The sequence below is a fragment of the Pogonomyrmex barbatus genome, unplaced genomic scaffold (genome assembly GCF_055798465.1).
Source record: "Pogonomyrmex barbatus isolate J1 unplaced genomic scaffold, ASM5579846v1 scaffold12, whole genome shotgun sequence".
Lineage (NCBI taxonomy): Eukaryota > Metazoa > Arthropoda > Insecta > Hymenoptera > Formicidae > Pogonomyrmex > Pogonomyrmex barbatus.
Window position 1 is genome coordinate 3216716 of NW_028297108.1, and position 19871 is coordinate 3236586.

Consider the following 19871-nt stretch of genomic DNA (forward strand, 5'->3'; position numbering starts at 1 on the left):
TATTAAAATATATATTTTTAATATGTTAATGTAAAATTAAAATTTATGAATATGAAAATCCAGTGGCCAGTATATACATTATTTATAAAGTATCTCTTATATAAAAAATTAATTATATTTTTAACAATATCTACATATTAATTATAGTTAATATTTACCATAATTAATATTTAGATATGATTAAAAGTATTACAATTAACTTTTAAATTAATTCTATAATTTAAAGTTAGTTTTGCTACCTGATTAATATTAACAGTTGCAGTACCTTGACTATGCTAAGATAGCATAATTAATTGTTTTTTAAATAAAAACTGGGATGAATAAGCCGATTAAACTTATACTGCTTCAAATTAAAAATTAGAAAATAAGATTTAAGTTTAAAAAACTTAAGTGTGTTTGTAAAACAAAAAGATAGAATTTTATATTCTATTTAAACTTTTAATTCTATTTAAACTTTTAATTTTTAAAATAAGTATACAAATTGTAAAAATAAGTATACAAAAATTGCTCTGTAGACTGATCTCCGCAATTACGGCGAAAGCACATTGCCAGGGGTCCATTAATTAGCATCACGCTGGCGAGCGTAACGACGCCGGGCGCGCGTGCACATTCGAATCGTTGGCACGGTTGGGGTTGGACGGACGGCTCCGTTGGCGAAATGAATCAAGGGGGGCGTCGGTAGATAGCGGGGGAGATGCCGGGGATGAAATCGGCGAGGGTGGCAAGACCTGGTAGTCAGTCGCGTGACGCGTTTTCCGTCGACAGGATCGAACGCGGCCGTCGTATTCGAACGCGGGCGAGGAACGATCCTTTCCGTTCGGGTGTGTCGAACGAGCGATCCTCACTTCTCGCGAACACCTCGCGCGTTTTTCGCGCTGTCACGTGTTAGGTGCGCGAGTCCACCCTCTCCTCGTGCGCGCTCGGCTGTAACCGGGCGCAATCGGCGCCCCGTCGCGACGCGCGGCAACCTGTATTATCGATCGCGCGGGCACGCGTGCCGCAGTTCCGCATGTCGTGTTCAAGTGTCAACTGTGAACGTGACAGCAGCTACCGATCTTATTCGCGAGCCTGATCGTGGCTGGGTGATTCGAAGCGTCATCGGTGAGTCATAGACACCGGTGCCAAACGAATCTGCCGGTTCATCGAGAGATATCCGTATCTATACTCTATCTGAGATATCCCGACTGCGTCGCCGCGCGAGTTCCACGCACAATTTGAATGCGGTCTCTATGGGATGATGCTTCGACCACGTGGTCGCTTGAGAATACGTTGTCTTCGCGCGCAATGATTTAACGTCACGGATTAATTGGCGAAGCTATCGTAATTAAGAGATAGCGGCGCGTTGCTCGCATTTTGATCATGGCATATTTCTCGTCATCGGTGTTTAAATTTTCATTCTGGAAATAAAACGCTGTTGTCACATTTTGATCGGGTATTCAAAATGACGATTTGTATCAATGTACACTAATATCTTCGTATCAAATCCAGTATATAGAGACTGTTAAGACATGAGAAATAAGCATCAAGCATAAGCGGCTTAATTTGAATCATCATTTGACTTACTTTTCCAAATTTCTTAATGTCACATGACCACGCGGTGGCGGGAACATCTTGAATTGATCACGTGATTCCAGTCAACGAACCAGTCGCGAGCCGACCGGCTTATTTTCGAGACGACGACATCCGTGGGGTCATCGCGGTTTCCGGTGCGTGATTTTCGCGCGCGCTTATCGCACCATCACTAAGTATCGCTACTTCTTGTATTCCAATGGATGTCCCGGTTTCGCGTATCTGAACTTCGTTCGTTCGTTCTTGTTCATGGCCACGCAAATTAATTTTGAAATGCGTCGCCAGCGAGACGCGAGATTATGATCGCATGATCGCGAGGTTACATCGCACTCGAGGATGCATCTCTTCGCGCCTGTTCGCTTCTGTATTGTCTTGTCAGTAGCGCACGGCGTCCGTTGCCGATTTTACGAAAGGTAAGTTGCTTGAATCTGTAATTAACTTGTATGATAATAAGCATTACGGAACGTATTGCCATACGAATAATCAGAGGCATACCGGTAATATAAATATTGCAACGAAATTAATGTGATATCTGAACAAGAATCATAAATAAAAAAGGGTCTTATTCCGAAAAAATTTCAAGATAAAAGTCGAAAATTAAAAAGCTATGTTCTTTAATGCAAATTAAAATTAAAATTTGAATTATTCAGGTCTATTGTTTACAGAATATTTCTCACAAAGACAACTGTAAAAGTGTTTTATAAATAAATCTTGTTGATTTGTTTCGAATGCGTGAATTTGTTTATTGAAGACAAAGAAAAAATGGAAACATTATGTTATTACACGTGCATATTTTAATTGAAAAAGATTTTAAATATCAAACACAATTTATTAATATCAATCACTGTTTACTATATAATTCGGAATGCATATTTCTAATACCAATCACATAGCGCTAGCATCATTGAAAGGAAACTAGAGACATTTAAGATTTTTACACTATGAACAAATAACGAATTAAATGAATTAAGTATCCAAAAATAATAATACAAAGAAATATATCTAATGTCAGATTGTTGGAATGAGCCATTTGTTTCGTAAAAGAAAATTATGATTCAATATACATGCTAAATAAGTTTGTTAAACGGGGATTTTTAAAAAACAAACAAACAAACTATTTCATTTTTCACACTTTTATATCAGAGTATGAATGTATTCCACGCATAGAATACAGGTGTGCACTTGTACGGACTCCACTACATATTGACCGTACGCGGATCAGTATGCTTAGTAACATAGCATGATTACTTGCCATGTCGTCTCTCATATCGGGGACTGACTCGACGCGTCGTCCAAATCTTACAAGCGTCACGGATCAACGTCATACGGTAATGCAACTCCACGGTGGAGTGAATCATAAAGAGATACGTCTACATCGAGAAAGGAATAAGTCAAGATATTCCTGCACTCCGAGTAATAATTTAGGTAGAACATTTTAGACAGATTAAAAGTTGCCTCGATTCATTGATTTTGTTATTTATAAAATATCTAATAATAATTCCATCGTAATATTAAAACATAATGAAAGAAGAAATTTTATATATATCAAAAATATTCTATCACATCATTTTCGAGCTTTATCATAAAGACATAGTCTTTTAACTAATATCCCGAAAGATATTTGCATTAAATGTTGGCTAACAGAAAAAAATATCGCGGAAATATAAAAGGTTGATTTGTAATTTTTTTTCTTTTCCGATCTGCTGCTTCGTAAAATCAAGGTTGATGACCTTGCGCTCGTTTCGGGCTAACAACCCTTGAGTTTTGTACACGTCTACGAGACATCGTCGCGTCATGACACACGAACAAAGTCAGATAAGGGGAGGAGAGAGAGCGTGTGTTAGGGATGCGGGTGGTTTTTGCGGGGGTCGCGACGACGCTGTGGAGTAACCCTCGCGTTGACGCTCGGCCAAAACGGAGGGTGGCTTGCGTGAGCATCGAAAGAAGAATGCATGACGGGGAAATAGAAAGAGAGAGAAATAAAGAGAGATAGAGGAAGGAAGAAAGATATTTAGACTGTTGGGATGCACTATGGTTATTGTCTCATGACGATCAAACTTTGCGATGTTTTGAAGTTTGGCAGATTGCACAGAAAATCTATGATTTATTTTATTATTTAATTAAATCTAAAAAATTATTCCAAAGTAAGAGCTATAATAAAAAAATTATTTAATCTTCTAAATCTTATGATATTTTAATTAAAATATTACATGCAATATACATTTATAGACAAAATTTACTGTAAAGAGATATTTTTTTAATACAATATCGATTGATAATATTATTTTAAAAAATTCCATAGATGAAAATATTTTATAGAAATCTGATATTTTCTTCCAAAAAAGTTCTAATAGTTCTTTAAATATGATAACACGATTCAAATTTATAAATTCAAATAAAAAGAATTTTATTTCAATCAAGAGAGTTAATTTTCTACGAATATAGAATATAGAATGAAAATATAATTTCATATATTTTAATTTTTTATTTCTATGTCTAATGGTCAAAATATTTCTTTAAAACGTAGTAAGAATTTTAGAAATTTTAGGAAAGAATCAGAATATTATTACTATTGATCATATTAAAAAATAAAATATTTAACCAAGTCAAACGAAGATTGTTTCTCAATATCTTTCTTGTTTAATTTAAGATGTTTTGATCAAGTGCAGTTACATGTGTATTAATGTGTATTAATGTTGCGGCGTGGGTCCCATGTGCACAGTGCACGCGGCATGGTGGATACTTGGCATGTACCCAAACCCATCGTCGATGCATTGCCATGGAAACGGCACCGCCGCTGTACGAACGTGCTGTGCCATATCGTCACATTGCGCCACTTTAGAACGGCAAGCTAGTTTCAAGGGCACTGCTCTATCACGCCTTAAGAAGTGCAAGGACGATCAATATCCTTTTGCACCCTTATTTTCATCGTTCCCATCAGTCTGCCAAATATTTTCTCACGTCGACAATTCGATCACATTATTTCTCTCAAGTTGATCCGGAAGATCTGATAAATGTGCAGAGTATTGAATATTTACCTCTACATATTTTAGAATTTCCTTTTCACAATTATCCGTGAAAACCATAAAAAAATTAATTAAATGAAACAATTCAGTAAACATTTCAAATGAAAATATTTCATGGGGACACAATGCAATACGTTTAATGGACGAAGGAAAAGGAATCGCTCGGGCGTAAAGTGTTTGCCCTGATTGCTCGAAGTGAGATCGCGTGCGCGGCTAAGAGGCAATCATCACGCCCTGAAAGTACTCGTTCGAATGACAATGCAGAAAGTGTCGGAGTGATGTATTTATGCGGCATTAACATCAACGAAATCGATCGCTTCGAAGGTGGCATGGATTTTACCATGTAGTCCCTTCGTATTTCAGAAAGCACGTGGAAGAGGGAGGAATGAGGAGATTCACCCGGTGACCTCGTGCCGCGCGCGGTAATGCTACTGGCAAACGGTGCCTCCATACCGACCATCGCCGGCGCTGTCGAAGAGGAGGAGGAATACGCACGCAGCGAGGCCAACAGCGTGCATTACGATGGATACGTTACTGATCATACCGATCTGGCCTCGGAGGTCGACATCGACGAGTCCGAGTACAGGCGGGAGTTGCTTAATGACGTGAGTTATTAACATGAGATTTCGTTAGACGTTAATCGATCATCAGAAATAAACCGTTTGACTATTAAAATTAACTGCAAACATTTTCTTCTCTAAAAAAAAAAAAAAAAAAAAAGACGGGTCCCTATCATTTATCATGCGTCTATAACATTTTTAGCTTGTTGCTCTTTTAGACATGGTTAGATAATTAATTTTAATCATATGCAAGGCATTTTTTTTTAATATTAATTTTGATAAACGATTAATATGTTTCTATTGCGTTGCAGAAGTGGCGAATGCTCTTCGATAAGGTACGTGTAATTGCATTGCTTGAAATTTGTCTGGTTTGAGTAAATTGGATCTGAAATTTGTTTATCTGTTGTTCCAGTTCGATCCGGAGGGTTTTGGAGAGATACCGCTGGAGGAGTTTCTGGCAGCCTTGAGTAGTCCGGAATGGAAGGCAGAGATACCGACAAATAAACGTGACATACTTTTATCCAGGGTGAAAGAATCGCGTGTTCAGGCAGTAACTTTCCAGGACTTCGTCAATGTGGTGAGTTCATAATTCTATTATCGTACATGTTACCTTATTCCAGAAATGTGACGTGACATAATTTCAATGTTACACATCCATAAGAACAATATAGATTTACTGACTGGTTTCGTGACCTAAAAAATTCATCACAGTTGTTCATTAAAGTATTATAATATTTTTATGTACAAGATATTTTTATAAAGAATAAATTTAGATATAAATCTAAAAAACTAATTATATAAATCAATATAATTATATAAATCAACGAATATAGAACTACGAATCTTTAATAATGGCCGGTGATATAAAATACTTTTTTCGATATTTTTAAAGTTAAAATGAAATAATATTATATCAGTTTCCTATTTTATTATTATATTCCTATTTTATTATTATATTTTATAAATACTTTGATATTATCGGTTGTCTGATTTATTTACGGATGGCAAATTTCCCGGCACAAATACCCTCCCTAGAAGCAGAGCATTCTGCAGCATGCTGTCTGCTCGACAGTGTAATGCTCGCTCGATAGGGAAGAACGACAAAAATCATTTGTTTAAATATACAAAAATTCTTTTTACACAGTTCTTTAGTGTACTCTTTTTTTTTTTTAGTTAGGTTTAAATTCACATCATTATTATCAATGCGTGCGCATAATATCTAAACTACATACAGAGACTTCATTTATCTTTCGTTAGTTTAACAGAGATCTATTATGCATTGTATGATAAATAAAAATGATTTTATCGCAGTTTTTTTACATTTATTTCTTATTTCTATTTTTTTAAAAAATTAATAAACAAATTAAAATGAAAGAATATCAGTACTTTTTTAAAATATTTTATAATCAATATTTACACACAATACACGACAAATATATACAGATATACATTCTATAAAAATAGGAAATATAAAATAAAATAAAAAGCAAAATAATTTTATCTATTTCTACCTATTTTCGAACTGATTAATTATTGAAAAAAAAAATATTTTAAAACTAAAACTTATTCTATTATAAAAATATTATCTCATAGTCAATACATTGGTCCTGGAGATGGAGTCACTTTCAAGATTTCAAAGTAATTTTTATTTACATAAATAAGATAATATAATTTTCTTAATTAATTAATTAAAATATTGTAAAATAGTTTAGTCTTATACATAAAAATAGTAAATAAAATTATATATTTTATGAGATATCTAATATTTTTAGTCGTGTGTTTTTTTGACGTAAAATATTTAATCAAGTACTTGTTTTCTGATGATTATATACATTATTTTTATAATAATAAGAAGAATCAATGAATCTTTCTGTTTATTATACAGCTCAATCAATTATCAATGCATCTACAATATGCACATATATTTGTTGTTTCCAAATCATACTACATAATCTTTTTTATAAGTCACAATTTTTTATTAAACATAATAACAGTCAAGGTAACTCAAAAGTAAATACGAAATATACTTATTATACTTTATGTTAAAAGCAAATATCAAACATCTCCCTATTACACAATTATATTTAAGCCTAACGTGTTACTTCGAACAGAATAATAACGATATAAAATATTCCTTTTTTAATAGTATTAATAATTATTAATTTGAAAGATCAACAGAATTATTTATATTTTTATAGATTTTATAAATATGTGTATATATACACACACATGTATAACTTCTCTTTGCGCTTTGCATACCACTTATATCACATATGTTTCGCTAGAGAATCGAGATGGGAAATTTGCGATACGATATAATCTGCTTAAGAGGCCGCGTCGGAATTTACTTTGAAACATGCTCGATTTTCGCGATCGGCTTCCGCAAAAGCCGGATCGCGATCGTGGAGACGGTGGAGTCGTGGAGACGGGAAAGGTTTACGGTAGTTAAATGATGTTATTCTAACCACATCGGAATCTCTCATTGTCCGTCTATTTGTCAACCTGAAAAATGTGGGTTTTGCTTTAGATTTCACTGATCCTACCACACGACAATGACCGAGCAAGGAACCGCGGCTAGAAACTGACAGATAAATATCGGCACAATGATAATCTCAACGTTTAGAGGCATGGTATGCCGACGGGTGGGCTTTTGTTCGCGCTTAAATTCGCTGACAAGTTTTCGGTGGTTTTCTACATATTCCCTTTCGATTGTGATCCCGAAGAGGTAAACGAACCTGACATTGAAAGGCGGAAAATTGTTCGTGCACGAACGCTCCAAAGTGTGAGCTAAACGACGCATAAGAATCTTGACGAGACTCGACAAAATCAACCGTGAGATTTTTTGTCATTGACTACGCAATGAGGTTAATGTCACTGTCCTCTCTTGAATTATATCTGATCTCCGTATAATTCTGATAAGATTACTAAATGTAAGGGCACAAGAGCTTTTGGTTCGTCTCACCGCCTTAACGAGTAAATGTGCCGTAAGCCGTTTTTCAGAAATTGGCTTAAACTTACTCTTCCGTGAAAATTTGTAGAAAAAGGAAGAAGATTCTATAGAACTTCTTATGGGACGGGCGGTCGCAGACGTTTCATTTGACATTCTTCCTATAAATTAGAAAAGGCCACGCAGTGAATTTTGGCAAGCGGTCAATGATGAAGACATCTCAATGTATCGCGATCATCGTGAGTCAAGAAGCGAATACAATCTTCTGGAAAGACATAGCTAGGCAAATACTGCAGATCTATTCGACATTGTTATTGCGATTTTCGACGTATCCGATTTCGGAAGAGAAGTACAGCTTTGTGACATATAGATGCCTGATTTAAACAGAATTTCTCAAATATTCTTTTATTCTTAGCTTTAGCTCACCCTTTTGTATTTGTACATATTTAAAGGTTCTCTAAACTTACTTGAAAGTGATTGAAACTTTTCCCACAAGAAGAAAATGTTTACATTGAAAACCCTTTCATTTACGCACCCTTACCGTTTCCATTTATGTTCACCATGGAATCGAACGACGCCTTCTTCGTCAAAGGCTAAGCCGTTTATCTGGTTTATCTGATGTACTTGCTTTATATTGACAAAATTTATTTGAGGATTATGGATTGATCCTCGCTTTATAAATATCTTGATCCAAGAAGATCGCTAGAAAACTTTCCTTTACCCAGAAGGTATTATAACTAATATTAACATTTACTCCAATTATCTTAAAAATTAATTTTACGTATATTTATAGTGTAATGAATAGTTAATAACAAACAAAATTTATTTTATTAAATTAAAGAAATATATAGCAATAATTTTGCAATAACTACACACATGTGTTGAATTACACACATAGATATTTTTGCTAATGTAACAAACATTTATATGATAAAATAATTGTTGTTATAAAATAAATAAATATTTTAGTGAAATAATTATGAAATAAATCTGGATTAAATATTATTTAAATCAATTATATTTTTATTTTCAAAAATAAATTTGGCTTTCTATATAATTTTTCCAAGTTTATTAATTTAAATTTCTCATTTTTTACATTTTCAAATTTAAATATATACTTTAGAATCTCACATCTCACATGTTGTCAGTCGCTGAAATCTTTGCTTCATTTTGCCGCGGGATGTAATATACTATAATAGGATTACACCTGCAGGTGGCTGAAGGCAGTAGCAATTATTCAGAAGCGAGGAATCGCAAGTATTCTCGGTACGCTACTATAATTTATGGTTGGCGTTGCCGAATGGCGGCAACTAGGATTTCCTCGCATGCACCGCATATTGCATTGTATAGCTTGCGTATGCTTATTCTGCACGATTACATGATAATTCCATTAATCATTAAGCAGACAGAAATTAAAATATATAAAATAACAGTAAAATAATAATTCTATGCCAATAATTATATTAAAATTGTGGCAAGTAATATTAGTAAATTTATATATCGAAAAATTAGAATTAGAATTTTTAAAATATTAAATATTAATTTGAAAATATCTAAAATTATTTTATATAAGAGTGATATATGATATTATAATTATACTATACTGTAATATTATAATACTGTACTGTAAAAAATAGCATATGTACATAGCAAAAAATGAATAATTCGTTAATAGTGAAAGAGACATAACACTCGTTTAATGTTATTAATTTTCATCATTATCATTTTTTTACGTTATAAGTCTTTTGATTTGTTATCTTTCAATAATTGTTCGATTTGTTTCATTTTCATGCATGTTGGCACGGATTGTCGCAATCTCTCGATTTTTAACGATCCATACGGTCGATTTCCCAGCGGGCGGCTTGTTCAACACGCGATAAGATCGAATTATCCCGCGGTGCACCCACTGCCGCGTTTCACCCGTTAAGTGCACGGCCATTTGAACTTTAGCTCATACTTTGGGTGTGCATACACGAAGGCGGAATTCCCGAAGAGCGAAAGAGAAACATAGCTAGTGGGAGGAGGATTCGTGCCGAAGCTGCGATTAGCAATTAGTCCGGACGGAGGTGGTCACTCTATGTTTGCACAGCGCGGAACCGTCAATTAGCGAGAGAGACAGAGAGAAAGGCACGATTAGCGAGGAAACAGACTGGAGCTAGAGCGATAGAGGCAGAGGACGCTCTGTCGGCGCTTAGGTGGCCTTTGCCAGAGTTTCGGCAAGTCGTTGATTCCCGTACGATCGCGGTGGTCCTTCGTCTCTTTCTTTTCCTTTTCTTCCTTTTTTTCTCCTCGTGTCTTCTCCACCAACCCCCTACTCTCTCTGAGGTAATTTTTTCCTCACTCCCCGCGCGCCACCGCCACCGGCTCGCCGCCCTTTTGCTCTTCCCGGATATCAATTATGTCCCCGTGGGCCGCACGTTGCGACGGTGGACCCACCGGTGTGTGTCTCTCACCTCCATGAAGGGGGCCCCGGTGCTCGCCTCGTTATCCCTCGCCGTGGGCGTCGAAATCCCTGTGTAAGGTCTCTCAGGAGCTACAAAGTGCAATTTAAGAAAATCCTCTCCTCTCTCGTCTCCACGGCTCGATCTCGTTACACCCTCCCGTCTCATTTCTCCCTCATGTTCCCTCGTTCTAGCAATAAATCGCGCAATAGTCGGCATCTTTTAACGCCGCTCGCCTTCGACGAGTTTCGTTCCTTTCTCGAATGGCTCAGCAGTTAACGCAATGCCGTAATTGAAACCTTTGCGCTTAAATTTTGCGCGCGAGCGAATTCGAGGATATTGCACTTGAATATTTTATGAGTGAAACATTTGTGCAGGATATTCACCGAATTTAATAAAATAAATTCTTCTCTTGATATATATTTTCATTGATAGAATATTTCGCTTGCAATATTCTCTCGAATTACGATCCACGGGAACGATATTCGCGATACTTTTCGATGGTAGTAGTGAAAGGCAAGACTGTCCTTTCGCTCGTCTCTCTTTGTTCCGTTTCTCCGCTATCGCGCAAAAGGACGAAGTATTCCGCGCGAGGCGGACCGACCTACGACCCCATTATACACGGACCCCAGACGGGACGCGTGATTCATAATATTAGATTTGAGTCGAGACCGAATAAATGTAAACGCCACGTAGAAGGGCCTTATATACATGAGTATCCTGTTGGAATAAGCGCAAGGGGCGTCACGTTGGCGGCGAATGCAACAACGTTGCGGAGACGAAGACGACGACGACGACGACGACGACGACGACGACGACGACGAGGACGACGAGGACGAGGACGACGTCATCAGGAACCCCGCAGCCACCCACACCCACGTCGGCCCCTTAAATCTCCATTCTCAGGCGCGCCTCGATCCCTTTGAGCCTCCTCTATGCCCTCTGACAACGACCCCGGGATCCTTCGTCCTGCACGCATGTAAATACATTCTATCCAAAGGTAATTTAAGCGACGACTATCTTCCGTTGTTCTTGCATCTGTGTGCACTCTAAATGTATATGAGAATGTCGTATTATTAAGCCTTTGAAACGTATGTCTTTTATTAAAAATATAATCACGTGTTTTGAGTTTCTTCCTCTCTGCGCTGTTCGTAGCTTACAGATTACCAAGTTATGCGTCACGATATAATAATTTCTTTTACTATTTTTAAAATAATTTATTTTCAGATTATTATATTTTATATTCTGTACAATTAAGAGATAACCATAACATACATCGGAGAGATACATATGATGAACATATTTCAAACATTTTTACTTGTGTTTTTCATTATTTTTAATTCTCGCATGAATACAATGTTCAATTAGATAACAGACTCGTTAATTTCATGGACGAAGTCATGCATATTGTACGAAACGATATCTCATCATTGTTACGACTGTAAACATAGATTTATCACTCGAGGCTAATTGTCTGGTAGATCCTCATAATTATTCGGCCGTTGTGCATCGATGCACCAAAGCGGCGACGACAAGATTATCCTATTAGGAACAATTGGCTCACATCGTCCCGTTAAAAGCATTTTTAAATATGCGAGCTTATCTATGCGGATCGAAGGTATATGGTCAACGACTCTACTCAGATATCGTACCCTCCTCTTCCCTCCGAGAACGGTCGAGTGTGGTGTCGTTACAGGCTTCCAGGCGACGGTCTCCCGTCTTCGGAACATTCGTTTCGTACGTAGCCGCGGCGTAACATCGTCAAGGATCGTGGAATTAAGAGAAGACGTATCCTCCGTCGTTGTTCCTCGTCGTCTCCTCGTTGGCGCGCTATCGAGTCGCCTGATCTCGCTCGACCACACTTCATCCCGCTCAACCTAAAAGTCTAAACGGCTTCTAATTAGAGGGACAGTCGAAACAAAACATGCCCAATTTCAGCAACACTTGAGATAAGTTACACGGGTCCGACGAGTCGCATACCACCTCGAGTACGACGGACGAGCTACGATTTTCCGCTTCTCTTTTTGCGGTCCGACCGATATCGATTTTGTTGTGCCACGTCGTTGTTTGATACCCCGTGTCGCGTTCTTTATTCGATGAAAATATGATGTTGTCCCGTATCTTTTAGGCGTTTCCTTTTACAACTTATACATCGTCGCGCAAATTCATCGTGGAAAAAAATTCCTTAACTATGATTATTTAGTTCTAATAGCGTTGCATTTAATGAAAATTTCTTAGATCTAATTGCTCACTTTGCGCTTAATCGATCGAAATCAAGTTTGTTCGTTGAGAATTATTATTCTTCGTATATACCTGACTTCGTCAATATTTCTACATGTGCATGACGCATTGTGCGCGGCAGATTAATTAGCGCGTTTCTCGGAAGAGTATTTTACGACTGACAAGCCAGACGTACGCCGCTGGCATATTATCTGTCTCTTGATCCCGCAACACGATGCTTCTCGAGAAATAATTTGCAAGGTAGACAGGTCGCTTGCTTAATTATTATCACATGTATCAGCCACTTGCCTTGTGCGCTGCCAACCAAGATAAATCGAGGGTACTCGCTGCTTCGAGATCTTTTTATTCGCTTCATGAGACACGCTCCATGAGTCGTTTATCGATAGCAGAAATGTAGATAGAAGGACTTATTTGCAACTCAAGTCTACCCTTTCGAGCAATATTTGGAGCAGATTATCTGAAACTGTGAAATTGTTGTATTATGAGAACATTGCATCGTTATTAAAATTTGATTCTCTGCAATGATCAAATTGTAAATTCAATATATATTATATATTTTTATATATATATATATATATATATATATATTTATAAAATTGATTTAATATATAAGCAATAAAAATTATCAATTTCTTAACTCAAAATTAATATTTTTTTTCACGTATATACGAATTATCTTTTTCACTAATGTTAATTTCCAGTTATTATATAAAATATGATATTGATTGCATTAAATTGCATAATATGATATTGAATTTACATTTCTGGATACCAGAAATTTTTATTCAACTCGAAAGATGAATGCCCGGCATTCTAGGGCGTGCTGCCACCTGTTGGGTGGTTGTAGATGCTGAGGGTTGTACGGTGTCGCCAACTGACGAAGGGCAGGAAAGATTACTCGAGATGTATGTTCCCTTTTTTCACAGCTTTTCGTTCAACCCTCGATCTTATGACCTCACCTCCTCGTACAGGATGCCACAGGTGCTCGGCTACTGTACCAGTAAACTTTTTCATATTCCCACTCCGGATTATTCTCTCACGAACACATCTCGTTTTTATATTACGGGAAAAGTAAATAAATTTATAGTTCTCAGATTTATTTTAAAATCTCTCGCATTTCTTTCATGGTTAAAATTCGATGACTGAATTTTATATTACTGTTACGTAATTATGTTATGTAATTAAATTTAAATGATTTATTAACATATTTTTTAAATTACCTAATTATCGATTGCAGTTTTAAGAAAATAACCAAAATAATTTATCACACTTGTTGCGTTTTATTGTCTCTTAGTCAAGATAATCATTCCTCAAGATAGGGCAGCATAAAAATCATCAAATTACTTATTCGAAAAATCATTCGCAGATATTAATTATTTTTCTTTAAGATGACAAACTGCTGACGTTTCGCGATTAATGGTCATCGATAAATCGCTGCCTCGCAGTAGATTTCCAGCAATGACTTAACAATGCGTAGCTGGATATTTCATCATCTCTTGCGTTTACGCGTTGGCGTTCTGTCCGAATACTTCGGTCCGGGGTGATCAATTATTTTGGTCGGTCGGCCGATAATAGCAGGTCGTAATATGGTCCATCGGCAGAACTGAACGTAGCCATCTGTTGTCGGCACGGTCTGCGACAAAACAAACAGCTTGCCAATTACTGAACTGAGCTGATTTCGGTGCCGCTCGACATAATTTGGAGGCCGCTGTGGAGGACAAAGGCGGCCCGTTTCCACCACGCCCACCATCGTTAAGCTCCACGACGAGTAGCTACCACAATCACAACTACTACTACCATGGTCTACCGTAGTCGCACCTTCGATGCACCCTTCTTGCTTGGTGTCTCTATTTATGTAGCACAAGCCACAGCTTCTCTATGCTAGCTGTCCTTTTGTGTCGCTGGACAGGTCAGGGGTTGCACTATGAAGATCAAAAACAATGTCCGGATGGTTTTGGTAGTGGAAACAAAGCATGACATTTTTTCACAGTTAAGCTCTAGTTATTTTTATATATGTGAAGAATTTGCTCTCTTTAATTTAAATTTAATTTAAAAAGTATAGAAATTTAAGTTTAATTAAACAATAGATGTTGAGTAATACAATTTAAAAATGATTCATTAAATTCATTGATCATTATAATCTAATGATTATTACAGCAAAATAAAGACTTATTTTATTTTGATTGTTGAATTGCTCGTTTTATAATTTCCTTTACAAATAACCATTTTTAATTTTGATATATTTCAAATTTACTGCTCATTCATAATTAATTACTATTGGGAGATATGCATGAGACGTGTATGTATATGACAGATAAAGATTATATAATCCGAGTATTATTGCCGAAAGAAAAATGTATTGCGACCTTTTTCTATAAATCACATCATCGTCATGCTCGCTCACGTAGTTTGGGTACGACCTAAGTTTTATTCTTGTCGTCACGATTCCGAAGTTCTTTTCTTCTTTTTATGGAAATCTTTTATCCTAAAGTCCTTTGTAGTAAATTATTAAACTGATTGATACTATTTGTTATAAATAATTATGTATTGTTTTAATAAATTTAATTATGCCTAAGAAAATACTTTATATTATTACTTTTATATCATATTGATTTTTCTCATTTAGCATATTTCGAAAAATTGTTTTTGTACGGAGAAAACTCGCTTTGCAGATTTAAGAAAAGCTTAAATATCTTTATATGACAAAAACGTGACCTAATCTTCTTTGCCTAAAGTGCGAAGTTTAGTAGAAGTGTGTTTCGATTTTACGTTAAATAAGCAAGATTTAAGATCTATGACAAAGGGATAGCAGAAGCAACAGCAGCTCCCCGTCGTGCGGCTTTCGTTTGCGACAGTCATTGTCGCGCTGTTAAAATAGCCATGTAATGTGCTGCTTTACGACTATAGAATCAGTTTAACTTATTCCGAATCACGAATCTGGCATTGTAGTCCATAGTCCCATAGACGACTAACGGCGGCACCATCGCATTTTTTGTAGGTATTTATTGTAAATTTATGTTTTTAACGACGTGTCGAATGACCATCACAGGCGAACGGCAGAATCACAGGTATCGAAGGTGTCGTATATGTGTTCAGAGGATGCCGACGTCTTCGCTCGATCAGGATCGCCTCGTCTCAGGATCGTTTATGGATCTTCGCAAGTTTGCGGATAAAGCGGCGAGGAGCACGTATAGGCAAGGGAACTGTGGAGCACCTGAGGGACGGCTTGGGGGGGACATGCGGGACGACCGCGTGAACCGTGGACGGCGACCGGAGCGGGTGGCGGTTGTGTGCAAGCCGGACGGGTGGGGGTGGTTCGGGTCGATCCAAGTGAGGGCAATGAGGAAGTCGTGAGAATTGCCAGAATGCCGTGCGTGCCCGTCGCACACTCCTGAGGATTACTTGGGATACAAGCGCCGCAGGGAATCCGCAATCCATATAACCCCCGCTCCGCCGCTCCGTATTGGTGGTGCATCCAGAAGCGCGACCATGTACCTGCTGATGCTCATCAGGACTTGCGTGCCCCTCGCTCGTTTATATTTCACTTGGAGTCGCCGCGCCCGGTCTCGACCGGATTCTTTACGACCTGCACCGAAACGCTTTCTCTCGCGACGCGGCTAATTTATGCTTCAACCAGCAACATCTTATCAATTTCGATTGCGACCGTGCGAGACGCGTGACTGGAAGATTTGTTGGGCTATTCCTTTTTTTCTTTTTCTGTCGGATCCAGCATTAATTATACCAGCGAGTTGACGATCGTTTAAACGATGCTGAAATAAATATTACACGATGATTATAATAACTAATGATGATTAATAATTACATATTAATTTACGACATAGACGCAGGGAAAAGGTAAGATAAAATTCTTTAGTACGCTGTCATCTGTTTCTTTCGATAGCTAAATGCTTTTCGCTCGCCGCTGGAGGCACTTGCAGAAATAGAAGGAAGTCGATTCCGCGCAATCATCGTAGCTACCGCGCTCCAATTATCCGCAACTGCAGTTTCGTGCGGACGCGTATAGCTCAGTTTTACACACACACACACACACACACACACACACACACACACACACACACACACACACACACACACACACACACACACACACGTGTCGTTTTTACTTGTGCGAACATTACGATCGGAACGACCGAGGCAGATTTTCGCATTTGCAGCGGACTCACCGCGGGTTGTTTCGCGGCACGAATCGATCAGCGACCAATTATCGTTCGGACGAGTGGGCACTTACTGCCGCCTCGTTAACCTGTAATCGTCGGCGAGGCGGTAAAAGTTTTCATTGCCATTAAAATCGTCCCTTCTTCTCTAACTTCCGTTAATTTGATTGTACTTTTTCCCTATTTTATTTTATGCTTAATTAATTTGTTAATTGTTCGAACGTTTCTGTCGGAATTTTTAAGTGGTAACGATTTTATTTTAACAATTGAGTAATTTGAACGATTGCTAAATTTTGTAAACTTAATTGTGCATCTCGAGTTAGCGAATAATATTGAATTAATCTCAAAATGATTTAATGATTGTTCTTTTTTTTTTTTTCATATTTCACAAGTGAAAATATAGTCAAATGCGTGATGGATTCGCGTATACTTCCCGCATACGGTGTTGAGAATTGTCAGAGATCGGCGTATGCGTGTTCGCTAGGCAAATGCGGTGTCTTCCTGTTTGCCGCACCTTTGGTAGCCACAAAGCCATTTGTGTCCTCGCGGATAAAGTCGCGTGTGCACACGAAGTGGCCGGAAAATAGTACAACTGGTGGGTTACAAGCCGCCCTCCTTCTTGCACAACCCTTGCCCCTCACTTCACCTTTCGCTCCCGTTCCCTCTCCGAGGAAATTGGCAGCTAGGTCGAAACCCTTTTGTCGTCGACGTGCTGCATGCACGACGGAATAAACAGCTGCGAATGCCATTTCAATAACGACTAAGCGTGCAGATAGGATTTTGGTCCTGGCCTGCATTCGAACGCTTGGCCCTTTGATCAGAACGGCCGGTCCTCGAAAATGTAGGCGAGGTAAATTCCGCGACGGCTTCTCCTGTATTCTTTCTTTGCCACTCCATTTGCACAAAATATTTTCATCTATCCGTTTTACGACAGCTGCATTGTTAAGCTTGCTGATCGAAGGATTAAAGAGTTTTTATTGTCGTAATGACAAACAAGTCCAGCCTGTGTGAGATCCTTTTTCGAGCTTGCGTGTACAAAGAAGTAAATTTCGAAACTATTTGAAAATGATTATTCGATTGAAGGTTCGTATTTGAAGTAATCCTTAAATAATGACTATGTGATGTTTTCTTGTTTGCCAATTGACACCGCGAATATTCACGTGACGTATCGCGAGTTCAGAAAAATATCAAATACAAAATTAATGCGAATATTTTCCCGAATTTAATGAATATACCTGTAACGGCTATACCTGTAACGTGGATCTTTTTCATACGATCGTCGTTTATTACAGACGGCTTTATATCGGCCGCTTTCATGCGCGTCTAAACGCGATGCCGCGCGTACGTATCACGCGGATCGGGAAACCGACGAAAAACGATGAAAGCCTATGAAAGCGAGCATTGTGGGTGGTTTCATGAGAGGCTCGAGCATGGGTGAGAGCATGCGGGCGACGTGGCAAGGGACGGGAATCCCATCTGTCGGCATTTTTGCGCCGACATTGTGCGCCTGTTTATATCGACACTGAACGAGACAGAAAGAAAGAGACAGATAGTTAATGGCGGGAAGGAGGGAGGGAGAGAGAGAGAGAGAGAGAAAGAAAGAGGAAGTGAGGAAGAGAGAGATGGAAGAAAAAAGAGAAGCTCCTGCTTTATAGCCGTATTGGCATATTGCCGCGGATCCGCCAACGTGCTTTTTCGGCCTTTTTTATCTTCGCTGCACGCCACGGGAACGGCTGTACAACTCTACGTTGTATATCGGACACACACCGTCAACGGCTGGCAGCGTCTCTTCTCTGCACGCCGCGAATTTCACCCGTTTCCATGGGACGGCCAGTCGCGACACTGTCGTCGTAAATTTCCAACTGACGAACGATAGCCGGAGCGTATCGGAATATCGACGCGAATTTACTCCTTTTTCTCGTGGTCCCGCCGCGTGCGTCCGTCGGCCCGATGTCGTCGAGAATCATGCCCTGTATCGGACGTTTCTTTTGTCCTTTCTTTTGCTTTCGTTCACGGAAAAGAGAGAGCGAGATTTAACGACAAGCCCCTTTACTAATACGCCAAGCGTATGATTCGATACAATTCAATAGCAGTGCAAACAATGAATAAAAGCGACAGAGAGATAAAAATTAATAGATTGTGTTGTACATACAGAAATATACAATTTTATTTATATAAATAAGGATAAGAAAATATTATAGGATATGAAGATATTTTTATAAAATATTTATGTTTAAATTCTTGCCGATAAAACAATAACTAAAAGAACTTAAAATAGATCTATCATTGAATACAAGAATGGATTAATTAGATCGTAAAAATTATTACAATCGTGTAAATAAATGTTATGTGTTAAAAAATTAGTTAACAAAATATATGTTGAATATTTTGATTTGTTTTGAACCTTCTTCAATGATGTCAAAATTATAGAAAACTGTAATGACGAAATATAAAACCTCTTGAAAAATTTTAACACAAGTAAATTATCAAAAATAAATAATAAAATGATTGGTTATATTAAGAATTCTATTAGTTGTATAAACAAAAAATGATGTTAAAAATAATATGGACAAAGAGATATGTTTCACACAGTTATATATAGTTTATTTCGGCCGTATGTGGACGATCGAATGATCAATTTATTTGCTGTTTGTCTCTGTCTGTGTCGAGTGACACTGGATGACAGCGGAATGGGCACATTCGATAAAGCTATCTATAGAGAAACCAGTTCTCTTCGTCGTGAGACAACATGCGAAGATTAATTCCCTTTCAAAATTTTCACCTCATGTATATCGATAGCTTTATACACAGTTTCACATTGTTGACCGTCGATCAAGATTTCATATATCCCTAAAAAATAATGTAAGCAAAATATTAATAATAACACATACGTATACATTTAATATATAATT

The 19871-nt window shown here is 37.7% G+C and overlaps 1 protein-coding gene across 3 annotated transcripts in view; it reads left to right on the top strand.

Annotated features, from left to right (window-relative positions):
• Nucleotides 1-766: 766 nt before the first annotated feature.
• Nucleotides 767-19871, top strand: part of stet (stem cell tumor) — a 352773-nt gene continuing 333668 nt past the window's right edge. The window contains exons 1-5 of one of the 3 annotated variants that reach the window (XM_089071683.1): nucleotides 767-1101; nucleotides 1855-1982; nucleotides 4959-5200; nucleotides 5467-5490; nucleotides 5568-5732. In XM_089071683.1, coding sequence (XP_088927809.1) covers nucleotides 5021-5200; nucleotides 5467-5490; nucleotides 5568-5732 — 369 coding nt within the window. In that variant the 5' untranslated portion in view covers nucleotides 767-1101; nucleotides 1855-1982; nucleotides 4959-5020. Of the gene's footprint in view, nucleotides 1983-4958; nucleotides 5201-5466; nucleotides 5491-5567; nucleotides 5733-19871 lie in introns of all 3 variants that reach the window. The other 2 variants (XM_089071682.1, XM_089071684.1) reach the window with 2 other exon arrangements.